At 32.2% G+C, this 23,084-nt stretch overlaps 1 protein-coding gene across 2 annotated transcripts in view; it reads right to left on the bottom strand.

Moving 5' to 3' along the window:
• The window catches only part of LOC145287902 (arrestin domain-containing protein 2-like), an 867,795-nt gene that overhangs the window by 185,218 nt on the left and 659,493 nt on the right, over window positions 1-23,084 (bottom strand). For both annotated transcript variants that reach the window (XM_080135843.1, XM_080135842.1), the window contains 2 exons: window positions 14,732-14,842; window positions 6,438-6,661 (listed from right to left, as the gene is read on the bottom strand). In XM_080135843.1, coding sequence (XP_079991969.1) covers window positions 6,438-6,661; window positions 14,732-14,842 — 335 coding nt within the window. The remainder of the gene's footprint in view (window positions 1-6,437; window positions 6,662-14,731; window positions 14,843-23,084) is intronic.

Genomic DNA, 23,084 nt, shown 5'->3' with positions numbered 1-23,084 from the left:
CGATCTCGTGAAAATACGCCGCCTCTGTCGAATTTTTTTGCGAGACATACATGCATACATTTAAACAGATTTTTGCCCTTTATATAATAGACAAATAGGGGTCCCGCTTTGGTTGCTCGGGTATTTGTCAGTATGTGTGTGTGTGTGTGTGTGTGTGTGTGTGTGTGTGTGTGTGTGTGTGTGTGAAGTGAGAATGGTTGAAAATAAACGCTTTTTAAACGCAGGTTGTTAAACGAACGTAAGGTTTTCTGGGTCAAACATCACGACATAGAGAAATGAAATCACGCACAGCCAGTTAAGCTTTGCGTTTCTGCGTATTTGAGAGTTTGAAAACCAGCTCTCCATAAAATAGGAGTGTCCAAGTAAATAGCAATTGTCTGATATGACGGGGGTTTCCCCGCATTGATCACAGCTGCTGGCTTTCTGGAGGTTATTGGCGGGAAAGCCAAGGTGCTGACGGTATTTATTTGCTTCCACGCTGAGAAAATTAGATGCAAGGCCGTTTTTTTAATATTGAGAGAGGGGGAAAGAGGAACCAGCTCCGCCGAGGGGGAACTGGATGGTGACAATTGGTATGAAGGTTTTTGCCCACATTGGCCCAAACTAATTGCTACAAGAGCAATGGTCTGATGCGTGTGGTTGTCCCCACATATGGTCTTTGATAGCAGTATCTGCCGGAACAGATACTACACTTGAATATTTGATCCCAGGCCACGATGGCCAAGGAAATGACGGTATTTATTTGCTTCCCCAGTGAGCAAATTAGGCACAAGGCCGTTTTTTAATGTAGGAAGAGGGAAAGGAGGGACCAGCTCCCCGGTGGGGGAACTGGATAGTGACAATTGGTATGAATGGTTTCCCCTACATTGACCAAAACTGTGTGTTTATTTGCTTCTCCACTGAGCAAATTAGGCACAAGGCCGTTGTTTTTTTTAATATGGAGAGTGAAAGGCAGGGGGATCAGCTCTCCGAAGGGGAACTGGATAGTGACAATTGGTATGAAGGGTTTCCCCTACATTGACCAGTAATTAATTGCCACAAGAGCAATTGTCTTATATGTGGGGTTGCCCCCACATATGGATTTGATTGCAGTATCTGACGGAACAGATACTACCCGGACCACAAAGGTTAAGGGAATGACTTCTTTTCAATTAGTTTCACTTTATTTATACTAAAAAGTCAAACCCACGCGCGGGGTCATGGGATAGCCTGAATTTTGTAAAATAGATCGCGCTCAAATAAAAGATAGAGACAACCTCCTTCATAAATCAGAGATATTATAATCTAGGGAGTATATAAAAAGTTCTAAGACCCGGTAACACAACCCGAACGCCCCCCCTCCGAAAAAAGGCTTTGCCGAACTTACAAAAAATGCACACACACATTTTTGCTTTTATATGATTGATGGCAAGGTCACAGTTGAGTCAACAAAGCAAAATAAAAAAAAAATAGGAAAAATTCATCAAAAAGCAGCAAAACTAAAGCTGGATTGCCAAGGCTCTACATCTCTATTCTATCTATCTATCTATCTATCTATCTATCTTCTATTCTATCTATTCTTCTATCTTTCTATCTTCTATGTCTTCTATTCTTCTTCTTTTTCTTCTTCTATCTTCTTCTTCTATTCTATCCATCTATCTTCTATCTATCTGCTATCTATTTCTTCTATTCTATCTATCTTCTGTCTATCTATCTACCTTCTTCTATTTTCTATCTTCTATTCTATTTTCTTCTATCTATCTATCTATCTATCTATCTTCTATCTGCTTCTATCTATCTATCTACCTATATCTATCTATTTTCTATCTATCTATCTATCTTTCTATCTATCTATCTATCTATCTATCTTCTATCCTCTATTTATCTATATTGCATCTATTTTCTTCTATCTATCTTCTATCTATGTAACTATCTTCTATCTTCTTCTATCTTCTATCTATTCTATCTTCTATCTATCTATCTTTTTTCTATCTTTCTATTTCTATCTTCTTCTATCTATCCATCTTTTATCTTCTTCTATATATATAAAATTAACTCATTTTTCCGTGTGATTTAGACGTTAATAGGATTAAAAATCAAGACATTTCATGCAAATGTAATATGCGCTAACTGCAGCACAATATCTGAGGTGTGTTACAGGTCTATTACCTCTTTACTTCCTCCATAATCTTAGATCTCTATATTTTTTCTGCTGAGAGTTCACGACTACAATCGGTTAAAATCAATGGAAGTGGTAAAATCTTTTCTCTCTAATAAATTCCTCCTTCCACTGCGACCACTTAACGCCGTTGCCGGATCATTCACAAAGAAACAGTTACGACGGAACACCAGTTTGAATTTTCTTTACTTAGTAGTTGCTAAAAGAAAACTGGAGATAACTGAATCGAAGGGTTACTTATGCCATTCTTATCTTCGCTGTGTTTTTTGGTTTGTGGTTTTTGGTTTTCCGAACACGTTTTTTGTTTTTCCGATTTCTTTTTAAAGAAGATTTACGTTTCTTCGCTGTTTTCTTTCGGTTTTAGTTTTGCTGATTTCTTAAAAGAAGTTTAACATCGTTCTTTTTTCTTTTTTTATCAATACAGGGTAATTACTTTGCTACACACACCTCGAAACAAACGGGCAATGCCGGGTACCCCCTGCTAGTATACAAATATAGGCAAATTTGGGCATATTTTATTGGTTTGGAGATATAAGTTCTTTATTAGCATTTCTCCTGAAAATTTAAACATAGAATAGTACTATAATCTTCCAAAAGCCTGCAAATTTTCATGTAGTTTTGTCCCATAAAACAAAATGTATCAGCATTTTAATATTCAATTTCGCTACAAGTATATATATATATATATATATATATATATATATATATATATATATATAAATAAAAGAAAACAATAAAGATAAAACAATATTAAAATTATTAATAATAATAATAATAATAATAGTAATAATAAACATAATAGTAATAAAAAAAAAATAATAATAAAAACAGACTAAAATTAATATTTATTATCTTTTTAATATAACATATTTAGCCATAAGAGGGGATTAAATAAATTAAATAGGACTAATATTCATAAATAAAAATCTACTAATATTTATGTATATAAAAAGAATACAATACATATATATATACATACATATATATATATATACATGCATATAAGTAAAGGTGTAACTATACTATTAAGTTGAAAGTTTAAGCTATTTAAGTATAGATATAAAGTCATATTAAATCACAAATTAATACATTCAAGACAGTATTACTAAGAACACAGATACAAGTAAACTTACATATAAATATATAAATATATTCAGGCAAAAGAAGTAATTAAATCAACGAAATACTCAAAAGTAGTGACACACAGGTAGATAGTACCCAAATTAAAAATAATAAAATACATATGTATATACCCACAGAGAACCAACAGACATAAAAATAAGCATATATATATATATATATACATATATATATATATATATATATATAATTTTATGTATACACATACATACAAAAAATACACAAATATATGCACACAGTCATATACTAATTTACAACAACGCACACACACATATATATACGCACACATAAATATGTATAATTTACATAAACTATTTATATAGAAATACATATGAATACAAGTTATTTGGCAAGAGTACAGATAGATGCATACACGCATAAAATCATACAAATGGATTGAATAAACATGGGAGGGTATACAAAATAATATAGAAATATATAAATCTAAGTACACACAGTCATAAAGTAAATACATAGACACATACATATACACATAGACACACAGATATATAAGATAGGGGAAGTAAAGAATGAAATCAGTCGAGGAGAAAGTATATTAATAGTATTTTAATAAATTATAGAAATCAGCGACAATTTTAAATTTATTTAAATTTTATATCTAAACTAAATTACTTAAAAGATGGTTTTTATAATGTTTGCAATTAATTGAATTTCCGTGCTTCTTATTTAATAATTTATCTCTTTCTCTAAAAGTAAGTATAAATAATTTCTCATAAAGACATAGGTAGCAAGGTGAGTTGAAAGATGAACAGGTTTTAGCTTTCTTTAAAATTTTCCAATTTACTATTGGGGAGTAACCTTGCTCTACTAGTTCATTGTAATATTTAGACAAAGAAGTTCTATGTTTGTACTCATTATTTTCAGAAGAGCACTTGTGACCGGTAAATCTTTCTTTAAAATTGTTATTTGTCATTCCTATGTAATATATTGTTTCATTCGGATTTTCCTTAGTAGAAATAGTTGCTTGGTACACTACAGAATTAATTTGACAATTTCCTTTAAGAGGGCATTTTGATTTAATTCTACAGTTACAACCCTCGGTAGAAATGGGTGTCCTATTTTTGTTTAATATTTTGTTATTATGTTTTTTAAATATTTTTTCAAGGTTTTCATTACAGCTATAACTAATTTTTATTGCATTTTTATTGAAAATTTTATGTAGTATGTTATTAATAGGGAAGTGCTTTTTAATTAAGTTTAAGAATTTCATTCCTAGATTTGTTTTAAGTTTCAGATTAAAAGGGGGATTGTACCACAGGATTTTTCTCTTACGGTTTCTATTTGTATTTGTGTTTGGGTGTGTTGGTTCTATGAACTCAATTTGCGTGTTTTTGTATCCACTATCCTTAAGGGCCCTGTTATAGAAATAGTTATGTTTATTAAATGTTTCAAGATTGGAAGAATTGTCACTGATTCTTTTACTAATGGATTTGGGGATATGCCTAATGATAGATTTTGGGTGATTTGATAGGGGGTGTACATAAATTGGGTTTGAGTTTTCCTTCCTATATGGTTGGTAGATGCCTTTCCTAAAATCAAAGTTCACATCCAACAAATTTACAGTTTTAACATCTGATATAATATCCACTTTTAATTTAATTCTACGGAATTCATTTAAGATAATCTTTTTGGCTCTTTCACATTTAGGGCCGTTGGATTCCTTGATTATCATCAGTCCATCATCACGATACAAGCCTATATCCATGACATTGATGTCTTTGGTTAAGCTGTATAGTATGAATAGACCTACTAAGTCTGTCATTTCAGCAGAATCCAAAGACCCCATGGAAATGTCAAACAGGTCATTTTGATCTTTTTTCAACCACTGATCATTTCCACTAATCAATGTAGTATTTCTACATGTCCGTATAATTTCAATTTCAGTGTCTTTTATATCAGACAGGAGTTTAGCAAACTCCATCACCTATTCGAATAGTTCCTTAGATATGGAGGGATAGTTATTCACAATATCGAATTGTAAGAAAGTACAATTCTTTTTATTGTGCATATTGGAAAACCATTTAATGGTATCCACTGTATTAATCCATAGATTTAGTTTATATGTTGATTTAATTTGATAGTTAACTCTTTCTAGTATATTTTTTACTTAATTTACCAATTTCGGGTTTCGGAGGATTAATTAACCTAGTTGTAGGTTTATTTTCAAAATTTATCTTATGGTCTTTAAGCAAAATATATGACTGTTTTTTTTGTAAAATTCCCACTCTATTACTAATTTTAAGTCTATCAGTTATTTCTTTACTATCCTTGTCAATATTTTTGCAAATATCTATATTTGATTTTTTGTAATTTTTTGTAATATTTTCTTTAATAAGCTTGTTATATTCATGTGTAGTTAGTTTGTAGAAATTTTGTGTCTTATCTGCTTTAACGTAGAGGTAATCCGAGGTGTTGATTTTCTTAATGGTAATATCCAACTGTTTTTGAAAATGATTCTTTTTCCTATGAAAAACAGGCTTCTAATAAGATCCATAATGTCTGCTTCAAAAGCATCCAATTGGTCGATATGTGGTGCCGAATCTCGATTTTTAAAACCATTATGGAGAAGAAAGGGATTGAGATATTGTAGGCCAGAGTAAGAGAGAGAACTTAAAAGAGATAAAAGTTGTTAAACACATAAAAAGAAAAGGAGTAAGGCAAAGACAGTGAAATAGAAAACACACACCGACCGTCTCCTTTAAGAAAAGCTGTGCGTCGAAACATCGTATAAAAAATCGAAAGATCGTGAAATAACTTTAATAACAAACGTGTAACTCTAAAATATATTGTCTCTATTTTTATTTAATTATTTTTCTATTTTATAAACTAGTAGACCATGAACTCGTCTATTTAGTAAATATAAAGACACAGTGAATAATAATAATAATAACAATAATAATAATAATAATAATAATAATAATAATAATAATAATAATAATAATATATACATATATATATAGTCTTGGAAGTTTTTTTAAAACTTCTCAAATTATATATAAATATGTCTGTGTGTGCGTGCGTTTGTGTGTGTGTGTGTACATGTGTGTGTGTGCATGTGTGTGTGTACATGTGTGTATGTACATATATCATAACGGAAAAAATATACTTGTTTACTTACAGCTGCATCCGGCTCTGCATTTAAGTCGAGTGCACTTATCACTGCGAATTTGCTTTTTCTCTCATGGTGTGGCCCGTCTGGTGTGTATATTGTCATCCTTGCAAAGTAACGCAACCGGCCATGTTTACTTTTGAAAGATGACGGTAATCTTTGTGGAAGATTAAACTCAAATGGAAAGTAATAAGATCCAGGATGCAGGAGAGCTTCATCCACCTCTTTCTCACCTGTAAGAAAACAATAAATAAATAAATATGAGAGTATGAGAAAACACAACCTACCAAGTCAACTACATTTCATAATAAGCATTAAGTGAACTTTCTTTCTCTCTCTCTCTCTCTCTCTCTCTTATTGTGAAATAAAATGTGTCAGAAAAAATATAATAAATGGTCTAATGAATAAAAATATTTCTAACCCTTAATTTTCCGCAGGAAAAGTTAATTTTACTAAACAGCGATGGAGAGGCAGAACGATAGTTTTGATAATGCTCGGGAGAAATTATTAGCAGTTTCATCTCTCGTTTTATTTCCTCTCTCTCGTCTTCCTTTCTTTCTACATTTTTTAAAGATAACTTGTAAAGTAAAAATTAGATATAAATAATGAACCATGTATTTCTCTCCTTTCTCCCTTATTTTTCAATTTTTACCCCAAACAAGGCACAGTGCCACTTTGAAGTAGGGTGATACTATTAGGAACATAAGTTGCAGGGATATTATGAAGGGAGATGAGGAACAAGATGTCTATTCACATTACACTTGAACTTCTGCATGTCAGTACGGTTGGGAAAGCAGAATCTCGGAAGGGAATTCCAAAGCCTGCAATTCTGGGGAAGAAACTATTTGCGTAGAAGGTTTCTTTACACCTAGAGATCTCTATTGTGAAAGGGTGGGATTTAGCTGCTTGCCGGGTTTGTCGGGGGTATTTACGTCGAGGGGGTACAAGTGCGTATAGTTCGTCAGATTCCTTCTCTATGCATATATATATATATATATATATATACATTTGAAAATAATTTCTGACGAGGACGCTTCACAGAACGTCTGAAACGCGCGTAAAAACGATTTCAATGACTTAAAAACATTATTACAATGATCCAAACATAATTCTCAATGAAAAACCAAGACACGGAATAATAAAATAATGTTAAAAAATACACATTGTTGGTGACTACTCCCTTATTTAAATATACATCTTTCTTTCGTTGGAATTTCTTAACCCATTTTATTTAAATATATATATATATATATATATATATATATATATATTGCACATATATAGAGAAATAAAACGAACAAACCAAGTAATGTCTTTATCAATATTTCCTCTTTATTTCGAAACTTCCTCTGGGTTAATTTTCCTTAATTTAGAGGAAGTCTCCAAATAAAGACGAAACGTTGATGAACACGTAGCTTGGTTTGTTCCCTTTGGCAGATTCGTAACTGTTGCTTCCTTTATTTTGTGTTTTAGACATCATATTTCATTAGCAGTGCTTTTGACAAAGGGGGAAGCATTGCTGTTTTTTTTGGGGGGGGGTAAAAATCTATTCATCTAAACCTTATTATTCATAATTTTTTTTTTTACTTCAAAGTGGTATTTTTAGCTCATTACATCAAGTGGCTTTATGTTTTGTAATGAGCGATCTTCAAAAAAAAAAAAAAAAAGAAGAATATAATATCTGTAAACCTCAATTACCTGTATTGAGGGTTTATTTTACGAAACAGTACTTGCAAAAATGAGCAGGAGTTTGATGGCGTAATCATGTAATATCTAGAAATTGCTAGTGTCAACTCGAATAAATGAGTCAATTAGCAGTTTTGTCTCTCTTCCTCTTCCCTATCTTTCACCCACTCACTCTTTCTCTAATTTTCTCTAAGATAATTTGTAAAGAAATTTTAGACATGAAATAGTAAAAAATAAAATATATTTTCCTGTACTATACTGGGACAAACAGTTACTTGTTTACTAATTTTTAAAATGTTAAGCTTCTATTGGCAACAAATCTAGTATTTGTAACAGCTCTAGTGTTGCACTATGAAGCTATTTCAATGACACCTTTGTGTTATTTACTGTAATTACTTTTGTAATCATATATTGTAATTACTACACCCGATAGTAAAATACACATATACAGGCTGTCCAAAAAGTGACCGAAGGATCGAGAATCTTTGTCATTTTACCAGTAATGATTTTTTTGCTTTTCTATTTGAGATATTTTACAGATAATATTTTGACATTTTATTAGGGATGAGTATAGCATTGAATAACATAGACAAGTTGTGAAATTGGTTTACCAAAAATCAGGGGTCAATTGTGTTGAACCAAATATCTTATCAGTGGTATTTTCATGTAAGAGATAGTCCAAGTCACAACACAATACAAAACATTGTGCCCCGATTTGAAGATTAAGGAGCTATACTTGATCTTCCGAGATCTGGCAAGCCTCAAAACGTCATGACAAGTGACAATAGGAAAGGAGTGCGAGAGAGCGTGGAGCAGCATTTTAAAACATCGATTCGACGACGTTCCACACAACTTAGGATATTTCGAAGCTCACTACACAAGATATTGCACAGTTTAAAACTTGCTTTATAAAGTGCAGCTGGTTCAACACTTGAAACCTGAAGATTTTTATACAAGGGTTCAATATGCATTTTAAATGCATGAACTTCTACGAAATGACCCGAATTTTTGCAAAAGTTGCTTATGTTAGCTGAAGCCCATTTTCATTTGACTGGATTCGGTAACAAACAAAATTACAAGGGCAATTCAGTAAAAACAGCTCCATCCCATGAATTGCACTGTGTGGTGTGCAGTAATGGAGGAAAAGATCATTGTAACTTTTTTTTCTTTTAGATCAAGACGAAAATGCTGTCACTGTTACTGGAGAGAGATACCGGACTATGATTACAAACTTCCTGCGTCGACAAATTCAAAATAGGCTCAAATTATGGTTCCAACAAGATGGAGCAACGGCACATACGGCGAGAGACACCATGGAGCTTTTCAGACAATAATTTACCAACAGCATTATCTCCGGCTATGGCAATGTCAAATGACCACCACGTTCCCCAGACTTGACTATTCCTCACCTTTGTCTTCTGGGGATATTTTAAATAACACGTCTATATTAACAAACCTCAAACCCTGCAAGAATTGAAGAACATCAAGAACGAAATAAGGGAGTTAATTAGCAATCTAATGTCAGGAATAATGTTTTGGAAAGAGCATACATATGCGAAGCTGAAAGTAGGCAAAATTAAAAGGCTAGATTTTTCATAAATAAAGTTTGTTTGAATTTTAAACTTTTAAAAGAAAATCTTAATATCTTAGATTATATTAAAATTACAGAAAGATATCATCAAAAATATAGAATCTATTTAAGTTAAAAACCCTTCAGTGACATCTCTCTCTCCCTCTCTCCCTCTTACATATATATATATATATATACATATATATATATATATATATATATATATATATATATATATATATATATATATCAGTGTGTGTTAGAGATTAGTTTATTTTCGGCATCAAATTATCCCTCATTTTCTTATTTTTGTCTTTTAATCCCACATTCCATGAGGTCTGTTTCCGACAAAAAAGCATAAGATTGATACTTTCTGGATTGGAATCCAGCCATATAAAATTTATTGCTGGGTAGTATTTGAACTTTAAGTGGTATTTTAGCTCAAGTATTTTCATGTGTTATTTAGAGCGACACTCTTAAAAATACTAATTGCCTCCCTTTGTATTATTCAATAAAAAAACAAATGAGCAAAACGCGCTGTGCTTGCACACATATATAAAGATGTTTGAATGATTGAAAGTTCAGAGATATTAATCAACTGAAACCAGATAGATATATAAGATAGTGCCGAATGACACGTAGCGCTGTATTGTAGAAAAACAAATGACTTATAGAAACATTTTTGGCTGCATGTAAACTTATTTCAAACCTCGCATTCCCGGGTCACGGTAAATAAAGTGGAAAAACGAACGAATTCAATTTTAACAGAACGTTTTTGGAAGGAGAAAAGAAGGGAGCAAAGCAGAAATTTGTAAATTGCGCAAGGCATATTAGATCAACTCATATTATTATTATCATATTCCTTCTGGCATGTCAGTTAGTGCTCAATATTTACATGGTTCATAGCATAACGGCAAAAGGATGAGAATAATTGTTTGCTTTTGTTTATTTGTCGAGCATGTTTGGTGATTAAGCATCTAAAATATACACTGAAACCAATGCATTTCTAATTACCTCTATGATTAGTTATTTAGTATCTCTTTCATTTACTTTTTTAACTGCCCCCCCCCCCCCGACAAATGGAGTGTTGACATGCAAAGTACTCCTTGTCCGTTCGTCTGTTTGCACTTTTCTCAGTTACTACACCTTGGAATATTTTGAAATTTTGCACAAACATTAAATATGATATGAGTAAAATATAACAGAACGGGTTTTCCGAGAACAATCTGATTGCCTCCCACGAGGAGTGCCTTTTGGGTTAAAATGGTTAAAATTTACATTTTTTTGCTTATTAACAAAAATAATTGCTTGGATTTTTATAAAACTTTCTGAAAATTTGTAACCAACTGATTTCTATATAATTTTGTTTGTCTATAATTCGCGTTAACTCTTGACTATGTCTCAGGGGCTCTTTTAGGGCTAATAAAAACATTCCATTTTGGGGACTATTTCACCATATTTGTCCAAAATTTTCTGCGTATATCTATTTAGCAGTTTTGCATGTTTCTGAACTCAAATTTTAATATGTTAAGACCTTTGGAACTTTTGGGGCTAAATAGGGGGGAATGTAAATGATGGACTTAGTCATTTATTTTTTTTGTATGGTGCAGAACTCAAATGTTAAAGCCTAAAATTGCACCGTTTGTTCATTTTAACAAATTGTGATTTTACATGCGGAAAATCAGAAAGTGAGTTTAATTTGTACGAGTAGCGACAGCGATAGGTGTAACAACGCGAGCTTTGGATCCTTAAAAACCCGAGACAGCGAAACATAATTTTAAAAATTTCGAATGTTAAAAGGTTTGTTCCATTTAAAAAAAAAAATATTAAAAGAACAATTATTATTTTTCTTCTGAAGGAGATATTTATATCTTTGTATTATTAAACCTGACACACATTTATGATTAAAAGATAAATGTTATGAATAAAGGTAAATTATTATTATTATAGTATGAAGATAAATATAAAACCGTGGAATCTTCACGACATCTTGCTCACATATGAATGATAAAATATTTAATAAGGGGCAATTGTCTGTGTGTAGGTCGAGGTAAAATAATAAAAAAAACGACAAAACACACACTCAAACAGTTAGTATTTTCTTGATCGGCGTAGCCTAGATGAATACAATCTAAGATTCTATTTATCTATCTCTCTGTCTCACTCTCTGTCACTTCTCTCTCTCTCATCTCTGTATATATATATATATATATATATATGCATATACATATACATATATATATATATATATATATATATATATATATATATATATATATATATATATATGTGTGTGTGTGTGTATAATTTTTACCCGGGACGTAATCCAGGATTGAATAATTACTAACAGATGTCTTGCACTCCCGTATTATTATTGTCATCGAAATCTATGAAATCGTCTATTTTTCAATCAAAGCGATTGAGTGCCTGCTGTAGTTGGGGACAAATGCCAGTGCACCCTGCGCCAGATCCACATGCCTCCTCGCATATATTGCAGTCTACATTGCACTGTAGAGAACTTGCTGGATACTTCATCAATTATTTTATATACAATGCCTTGAATTAAATTTTTTAAATGCAAACGTCAATAATCGTGGTTCAATTGTGGTCTAAAACATTCATATTGAACCCGCGCCTGTCATATAAAAAAATCTACTATTGATTTTATAAGCCGTGGTAATAAAACTTCGCAAATAAATTATGATGTTAGGCTGTATATGCGGTAAACATTGGTCACAATCGCCTTTTCTTATTTCATTGTGCCTTTCAATTATCGATTATCGATACTTACGGAAGGCATTCCGATACGAGACCTACGTAGGAACATTGCCAGATACATAACGTATATGTGTGCGCAATATCATAAAAAATGGACTCAACGTTTCAGAATCTATTGGAAACAAACTGACACACAGAGTTTATTTTGTATAAAAGTATATATATATATATATATATATATATATATATATATATATATAAGTGAACGTGTCTGTGTATCTGTCCGTCTGTGTACATTTCCCTACGCAATAACTCTCTCAATTTTTAGTCTACAAACCCGAAATTTGATATACAGGGTACTGAGATTTGCGAAAATCTTTGTGATTGGTCTTCAGCCAGAAAGTTGTCTGTTAAGGGGTCTAAATTCAAAAATGTGACATTTGAGAACTCTACAAAACTCCTCCGACAATTTTGGGTTCAAACATTTGAAATTTTAGATATAGGTTCCTTGGACATGGATCTACCTAAATAACATGATTTGAGCCCAAAACAATAAATGTTAAGGGGTCAAAAAAGGGATCAAATTAAAAAAAAATTGACCTCTGCGGTCTCTACCAAATTACTCAGACAATTTCTGGTGTAAACATTTGAAATTTTACATAAAAGGTATTCAGAGATAGGACAAGCTTTCTCATCGGTTTTGGTCGAATATCTTTAGTTACCAATATATAAATGTATGCATGTATGTATGTTTGCATGTCTGCCTAAAACTTTCGACAAAGGTGACGGTTTTTACCAAGATCAATATCGTTTTAGTTCGACCTTTCATACGACAAATAACGAAACATTGGCTAAACACATTAATATTTTTATCTTCAATTAGGCTCTTTTCTACAGGGGGGGGATCATTTTTTCGCCGATATTTTTTAAAGTTATCCTCTCTTTTAGATTGTCTAGCCTTAATTTTAAAAATCATAGGACAGGGGTTTGAGCTAGGTTGATAGTGCGGGGGCTATAAGCTTAGAGATTGTTTTGAAGCCTTCTAAAAGGAAGAGACTCGTGGCAGAAGCCTCAACCCAAATTTGGCAAGAATGTTTCATGTATGAATGAATAGTGGCTTCGTAAATATACAGGATAGTCTTTGCAGGGGTTACTTTTTTTAGCACGGTAGAGGAAGGCCACTTTATTTGTATTTTGTTTGGGATAAATAATACCCCAATATTTCTTCATGTTTGGGTAACAAGTTAGCCCCATTCTTTTCAACAATAAAAATAGAATAATTTCCGAGTCGAGGAAACGTTGGTATTTGTACTTTTCTTTAATGAATACCTTCGTGTCTTCTTGCCGCGCTTGGTTATTGGCTGGCACACAAAGAGTTTGCACTAATTAGTATTAAATTCACTAATTTCATTACACTAATAGACGAAGCGAATAGCAATAATTAAATAACGGTTTCTGTATTTCTCTTTGTTAAATAAATGTCAATTTGCAAAGATGCGGACGAAAAATGAAGCAATTATGAATAATGGACTGAGAATTTTCTACTTTGCATTGAAATGAAATAAGCGTGCACCATTTACATTATTGAATTTTATTGCTTCAATTATCATTAATGATTTGAACAGATATTTGTATTAATTATTGTTTAAATTAAATATTTGTTGTCATGTGCATCGGAAACGTGGTTACTGTTTACGTATAGTTAAGATTAGCGAAATTGGCTCGGCTGAGTTAGATTTGGAAGTTGTGATGCGAACACTTAGCCGTCTACTTGTCAACCCACTTACCAGTCCTTGCTATCTGACATGGACTTCTATTATTGTACCTAACGGAATAAATCTATTCTATAATGTATGTCTGTGTATTGTTTCCACTCGACAGTTCAACAATATTACCGGATGAAGCATCAAAAAGTGTCAATAAAATGGTTGCTCATTTTAGTGTTATTACAATCGACTTTAATCAGAGTACTATTCTTAGAATTAAACAACGATTTAATACACTGATGCAAATATATAAGCTCTGCTTTAATGAAATTAAATGATCACGTATTCTGTGCCTGTCTCTTCGCATTTAAGTAATACGCACAATTGTGTTAATATTTAATATATTCTGGTTGTACCTTTCTTAATTAGTACGTACGTTATGATTTGTAAAATACAAATGTCCTTTCATATTAGTGTGCTCATATGAGTACGTGTAAATACGTATACTCACTACTGTGATACAAATGGCATGTTGCTATAGTGTGCAGCAAGTTAGTCACGTGATCCTCTTAGACTGAGTCAGCGACAGGAAAAGAGAAAGCAATTAAACTTTGTGTCCTTACCTTTGACAGGTAAAACTGTTGTGTAATTGAAGACTTCTTCATCGGAGGCTTGAATGTCGCTGGAGGTCATCCATTCCACTTTAGCCTCTCCAATCGCTTCCAGACAAACAGCTGAAAAAAAGACATCAAATAAAAACAGGTTTATATATATATATATATATATATATATATATATATATATATATATATATTATATCTATATATATATAATACTAATAAATAATGTAAATGTAAATAAGAAAATATGTAAAGACAAGAGATACCCTTATAGGGGCAGTTGCGCATATCTTTGTGATGCAAGGGTTGCGCAATCTATAACCACACATCTCCTGAATCGGTACTGTTTGGGTCCAGTGACAAGAACAAGTCCAGGACGACTGGAAACAATGCCGAGATAAGCAGAGAGCAGATACAGCACCTGGAAGTCCCAAATGGTCACCCACTTAGTACTGACCAGGTTAAACGTTGCTTAACTTCGGTGATCCAGCGGGAATCGGTGTATCAACGTGATTATGCCGGATATAAAATAAGAAATAAATTCATCAATAGTAATATTTTAATGTGATTTTCCTTGATCCGGTTTTTCATTTAGAGTAATGTTGTCTTATTTTGGAAATGAAGGTGCAAATAAAACATGCTGGCCTTGAAAGTCTCGTTTCCAAATAACTGTGTCAAAAAACATATGTCGCCGACGTGTAGCCAAGTAATGCATTTAAAAATAAAAGTACTAATGACTATGAAACAGCTCTGTTTATTATTGCTATTTTATATGAGCTAGTTCACATGTTGAGAATTTGTTAAATAATCACAATCAGAAAAATTAAATATTGCGTCCAAGATAAACTATACATTAACGTAAGTAATATAACGTAATAATTAGTCTACAATATTTAATTAATGAATAAACAAATTAGAGAAACTATAGTTTTATAAGAATAAAATATATAATATTGATTATGTGCTGAATAAACCCGTTTTCCAAAGTAAACAACCCATCTCCTGGATTATTAAGGGGGAAAAACGCTATATTTTCTACAAGTAATATTTCTCCTGTCTTTATCTATTTAGAACTATTTCGAAATTTCGCCCGTTATATACGTTTGAATCAAAAATACAATATGAATCTATATCTATATATCTTTGATTTTAAATTAATAGTAATAGATCAAACGACGAAAATAAATTGAGAATAGTAACACATGAATAATTGTTAACTAATTAAAAAATTAATAAACGAAAAATATTTCACTCGTTTTAAAATACGATTAAAAATTAATTAAAAATTGAAAAAGTATAATTTCACAATAATATAATAGCACAACCCAATAAGTTACAATTTAAATTCGTAAGGGATAAACTATTCTTATATAATATGTTTGACCTACGCTTCTTGTTTACTCTGTTTATCCCTAAGTTTGTCTTACCAAAATATCTGACTGGATATTTTACAGAATCGATGAAATTGATTGGAATTGGTTATTTACGTAAAAGCTAAACGATGAAAATTTCAATCATTCACAAACTACGTAGACTCAGTTATTGCATTTTTATGTTTAATGTTATAGTTGCCTAACGTTGCCAAGCCTACTGTATTATATATATATATATATATATATATATATATATATATATATATATATATATATATATATACGTGTGCGTGCGTGCTCCCTATCGTGGGTTGAGCATATTGGGGATTAAAAAGACTGGCGCTAGCGTATAAAGCCTTGATCTTTGTGTATAAAAATACTGCTTAAGCGTTTGGGCAAGGTTTAATCATACTTATTTCACATACCCATCCAGCAGACAAGTAGCGCAACGGTTATAAGCATTGTCTGTCACCTAGGCGGTCAAGTTTCGATCCTAAGTCAGGTAGTTGCTAGTCTAGCCGCACTGTGCGCCTGTGATACAGCGAAACAATCTGTCTGTGAAAGACCATATATATATATATATATATATATATATATGTATATCATGAAGGTCTTTATTCTGCTTCGTACTTGGCATAGTCATGTTTAAGTCTATTTTATAGTATTTTCTATCTCTGTTCACCAGCATCGACAAAAGTGTGTCGATATCAGATAACGTCAATATATACGGTAATCTTTTTTCCGTCTATTGCTTTTTTGTTCTTTTTTTTTCTTCATCAATCAAACTTCAACTATAATAATTGCATCTTTTTCGCGTTATATGCAACCTTCTTTATTTATATAACTACCCTTCCAACTATCTGCATTTCTTTCATCAGCAAAACGGTATTTTGATAAAAAAATACAAGAAAATTCCTTGCTTTACTCTGACAAAATATCTGTTTAAGAAAAAGAAGGGTAATATTAGTCTATTACTACGAATTTTAATAGAGTAATATCTATATTATATTTCTCTTCTTCTGTCTATTTCTCTGTCTATCCATGCATTTTAATTTCTTATAAACCTACTTGTCCGATCCGGCTAAAATTTTGTATTTAATTTTGTAATATAATAAGGTGCAGCGAACTAAGTATTATAATACCCGTTCTATATACAGTAAAGGATTACTATGAATTAACAGGGGTTTGGTCAGCACAGTACCGTTTTTACTTGAGAGTTTTTTCGGAACTACTTGTAGATCTAAGTGAAATTTGGTATGAAACTATGTTATGATTAGGAGCAGCGAACAAAGTATTATAGTACCTGTTTTATGCGCAATTAAGGATTGATTACGAACCAAATGAATTAGTATTTACTGTAAAAGTAAGCACAAATTAAACCATATTTAACCATCAGTTTGTCATGAAAGAACTCATTCTAACTTAAGTTTCTAAAATTCTCATTTTAGTTCCGCTGAGATAAACTACAATAAAGACACTTGAATTGTCAAATAAAGAGGGTACATTGCATAATATTTTGGAATTAATTGTATTAACATTCAGGCTATTTCATATAGAGAGTAAATCTTTCAAGCTATGGCTAAGAAAATGGAAATTTTTATCCATACATTTGATTGATTATTTAGCAGGAACTGTGGAAATTCCACAACAGTCTCTTTCATATATGTAATATATTAATGTTGGTATTCTGTGGATGCTCAGCGTAAATGAAGACGCCCTGATAATCTCTTTTGTTAAAACTGAAAAAGTATTTACCAAAGCTAGCAGAGACGACCGGCGTAGCCCGGTCGTAAAATAAGCTTTTATATGCTATTTTCATTTATGCAGATTTCGTATATATAAGAGAGTAAAGTTTCTATCGATTCTTGTATATTATAAAGTTGTAATTTCAAAACTAAACAAAATATATCACTATGACATGTGTGCATCAGATTAAATCGAAACGAAACAGAATCGAAACGAGATTCAGTTGAGTGGTAAAGCATTTGACTAGCGATCGGATGATCCCATGTTCAAGCCTGGGTATACCTTACAATTTTATTTTTTTCTTATTAATGAATTCAATTAACGATAAAAACAATCGTCGCAAATCATTTCTTCGTTTGCATATTTTAAAGTCCTGTTGCTAATCGCTACGTTCTAGATCAGTTTCCACCTTTTCCCACCCAGAATATCAACTAAGACAAATTTCATCGCACACACCGTCTACAAGGACTCTGTTGTCGACCTGGTAGTCGGAATTATTCACCCTCTGATTTCGTCATCGATGTTCCCCAACATACGACTGATTTATCACAATTTCATACTGAAAATGTAAGCTTAATTTTAATAACATCGTTTGCATTTTGATTTCAATAGATTATTTGGTCTTTCTATTGAAATTTTATTTCCAAGTCAATCTAATGCAGTAATACTGGATACGAGGGAGTGTTTCTAGACTATACTAACATCATAGACTATTTGCAAAAATTATTTCTTGCCAATTACTTTAATAATTTGCAGCCACCCTTCCGAAATCAAATGATGAGTTAAACTTATACTTATTTTTAATGTAAACGTTTGACTATTTGATACGTTTGATACTAACATATTTGATACTTTCTGGAAAGGTTTTGGTTTCGAAAGCTAAAGGTTAAGATCTTATCAAAATATCTATTTATTTAATTTGGAAAAACGTAGACGTTATGTATATAAATGTAAAATATATTGACTTTAAATGCGACCTGTTATGATTAGCTATATTAATACATAACTATCTTATGCAAGATATACCAATTACTATGCTGTTTTTAAATAATAAACCATTTCTTTGTGAAGGTACATACATTAAATAATACATACATTTAAATAATAAACCATACATTAAATAATACATACATTTAAATAATAAACCATACATTAAATAATACATACAATTAAATAATAAATCATACATTAAATAACACATACATTTAAATAATACACCATACATTAAATAATACATACATTTAAATAATAAACCATACATTACATAATACATACATTTAAATAATAAACCATACATTAAATAATGCATGCATTTAAATAACAAACCATTTTTTGTGAAGGTACATACATTAAACAGAAATATCAGTCGTGTTCTAACTTTAAACTTATTTGCTTATGGTATATCTATATCAAAAGGTTAAGTCTATAATGCAACAGTAACATATATGGCCATGATCTTCGGTTTGTCAACTACCTGGTGTATAATAGAACCCATAGTAACTCCGTATCTCGTATGGCTTTAATCTTAGCCTTTGACTTTATGTTCGATTAAGGTCGAATACCTGACGAAATTATATTATGAATCTGGATCTAATAGTTACCGTTAAGCATAATCCCAGTATAATACAATAACAACTTCTTAAGTAACGATCTCATCCCATGTGACCTTAATTGACATGTATAGTTCTCGTCTCAAAAGAAACTCCTTCCTTTGACAAGCACTTGGGTTTGTCATTCACCTCTGACCAGAAACAGAAGATCGATATCAAATATGTTGTCAACATCGCCGGAAAAAGGGTTGCGTCATTCTAACGCTCAAGAGGGTATCTCACCCACCACGCAATCCTTTACTTGTACAGAAACAAGATCCTTCCTATCTAGTCCTCGTAGCTACTCATTATTGGTAAACGTGGAGAATATCCTCACTGCTATGGTTGTCAACCGTTAAATACGCCCCAGACACACGAATCATCCCTCTAACCGGACGATACTGCTTAAAATATTAAGGGAGTTGAGATAAGCGGCAAGGAAATCATGATAAACACCAACTAAGTTCATCCGAGTTCTGTCTCTCTACCGATATGTATGTATTTGTATTTTCTTTTCAATCTATATTTAAAAGAAAAGGTCTTTTATCGGATTTGATTCAATAAAAACACTATATTTCCAGAATCAAGTCTCATCGCATCATCCACAGTTCAGGTGGAAATTGATTTAGTCTTTAGAGTTCGTCACTGTGATTTAGTGAAGAGAATATCTTCGCTTCAGTGGTTTGCAACTGTTGAACGCGCCCCAGTTGTTTGATATCTTTTCTTTTTTTTTTTTTTATAAATAAGGATGTGTTCCTAATATTGAATACGCAAAATGAGCCTTACGTGAGATATGATTATATAAGTTGACGGAAAGTGTCTTATGTTAACTTGGGAAATGGTACCTTGCGTGTTACATATTGAGTCAATAGTGATAAGTTAGTATGGATTTTGACAAGAGTCACAGTTAGTACATGTCGGGATAAACATAATCTGCAAAGAGAATTATTCGCTGAGACGAGGGACGTAAATCTGAGGCAGGAGTGGAAGATTACACGACTGGACAAAACAGGAATCGAACGATTAAAAATTACCCATGATGTCACCTATTTCTGTATAGACAAAATAACGATGGTTTTCAGAGCTGTCTCTCGGTCAGAGCCACGGGCAATAATATGGAAAACTGATTATTTCAGGGAATGTCGCTGATTGATGCTTCAGTCCGTAAGCATCACTAATTGCGTCACATTAGAAAGTTAAATATAAGTAACATTTTTTACAAAGAGTCACCACTCGAGGATAGGGGTTATTGGGCGTACAATAATCAATAGGATTATAACGTAGTAATCGTGAACAGTGGGCATTTTGTAAATTGGATTACTTAAGGGAACGGTTCATCAAGAACTTGTTTACTTTGGACCTGAAGAAAATCAAATTGAAGATAGCTGGAAAGCAGGCAAATGGAAGAGAGTTCCACAAGCGTGCAGTTCTAAGAAAGAAGCTTTGTTCATGGAATCTACATTTAGGTTTAGGCACAGATAAAGAGTTGGGGGAAATTATTGATAGTGGTTTTGGCTAGACGAGTGTTTTTCGTGAACGTTTGGCGAGAAGGGACCATAGATTGAAGCTCAGACGAGCACTTGACAATAAAATAACGATAAAGCAGAGACAGGCTCGCAACGTTTCTTCTGTGGGAAAGAGGTTGTAGGGAAGAGAAAAACGCATTAGTGTAAATTCTTTCAAAATAAACTGATTTATGAAAACTCACAGCCAGCGCTTCCTTGTATAACTTTCTTCGTGAATCGACGAGAAACAGTGGCAATTAAGAGAATATTAGAATATCATATGATAATATAAAGAATCTGCTGGCTATTTTCGACATCTCGATTCAGTGGCGCCTTGATGTGAACGGATCAACGTTATCCCCATTAGCAACGATGTTATAAGTTCCCTAATCCCGTTGGTGATTTAACCTGATATTGTTGAAATATGAAAAGTAAGAAAACTTATTTACATTATTCATATATATCAAACGGTTTTCCTCATTTTTGTGTTTTCCATCATCAGAGCGTTTCGATCGTTGCACTCCCTGACCTAAGCCAATGCTTTCATTTTATCGACTTTTTGCCACTTCATGGTTTTATAAGTAACATATAAGAAATATAACTCAGCTTCTAGGGGCATTCCTTCCTAAACACGCCCAGTCTTGTTTTGAGATTACGTTTACTGATAGCAGTCGAATAGACTCCCTGCAGCACACAACATCAATTAATTAACATTTATTTATTCATTACTTATGTAATAACATGCAAGTGTCGTGCTTTAGTGAATTGCATTATTTGTAATATATTGTTTTTCTGCTTTGCATTATATCGTGCACAACATTACATTTTTGTCTATGGAAAATTGTTTATCTATGAACTAGAGTATGTGCATATACATTCAACTCTTTCTTCACTATTTCTCTTTATCCCGAAATTCGCGTGTGTTATTCAGGACTAGCGGGGATACCTAGCGTTGTCCTGGTGTTTGGAGGTATGTGTTGCAGGATAAATCAAAACAAAATTGCAAATAAACAATAAGCGAACGTAATAACTGTTAAAATATTATAAAAATAGGATGTTTAAACTTCTTTAAAAAATCGGAAAACAAATATTAAAAAAAAAAAAAACAGCGAACCAGATGGAAATACAATGAACAATGAAATAGCATTAATAATCCTGTTTCAATATTAAAACTTTAAAAATCGAAAATCTGACATCTCGGCTCGGACGTAAAATGTTAAGATAAAGAAGCTGCTCCCTTACCGACTTGCCTATGATAGCGTCAGCGGAATTGGGTCGCGTTTTGTATATTTAAACTAATTAAAAAAATAACTTTTTTTTTCGCGTGCGTGTATTGCTAAATTGTCATAAAGGAACGATATTTTTCTATCCCTATCTGTAGAAAAGTGCCCAGTTGAGGGTGAAGGAATCACTGGTTTTGGCCAATCTTTCGATCGTTTCGTCCGAAGGGTCGAGCTTCAAAATGATACTGATCTCGTGAAAATCCGTCGTCTCAATCGACAGTTTTTGCGAGACATACAAACGCACACACAAACGCACATTTTGCCTTTTATATATATAGATTACACAACGCACAAAAAAGGCAGGCCCGTTTGTTTGACAGCTATTTCTAAATATGTACGTCAATAAAAAATAGTAAAACGCAGGATATAAAATTACCTTATTAATATTTTCATTAGTTATATTCGTATGCGGTGAGGAATACTTAATGCTTATCTCTGTCATCCAATTATTGAGTGGCCGGACATGTTCATTTAAGTATTGGAATCATAGAAAACGAGACTTAAAAGCAACAATACAATCATTACGCTTTCATCACTATAGTAACGATCGCCATAGTTGCTTTCTTGGTCACAGAATGACATTTCCTTAACAAAGAAAAAACCAAATGACAAGTGGGTGTGATTAGACACTACCAGAATAGATTCGAGTAATAAACTCGAATTCATTCCTGTTTCTAACCGACTTACGTATTAAACATTATATTTGTTTGTTTTATAATTGTGTTTTATAAAGAGTCTTGCTATATTTCCATTAGAGAAAAGTGTCCAAAGCAAATAGAAATAAAATATTTGTTGAAATAAAATATAATTTCGATTTTTCAGAATAGTAATCTTATCAGCGATGCTATTTTATTTACCTC

Source organism: Euprymna scolopes, chromosome 11, assembly GCF_053919585.1.
Source record: "Euprymna scolopes isolate OS-2025 chromosome 11, ASM5391958v1, whole genome shotgun sequence".
In the NCBI taxonomy this organism is placed as follows: Eukaryota; Metazoa; Mollusca; class Cephalopoda; order Sepiida; family Sepiolidae; genus Euprymna; species Euprymna scolopes.
This window is presented reverse-complemented; position numbering and strand designations above follow the sequence as displayed.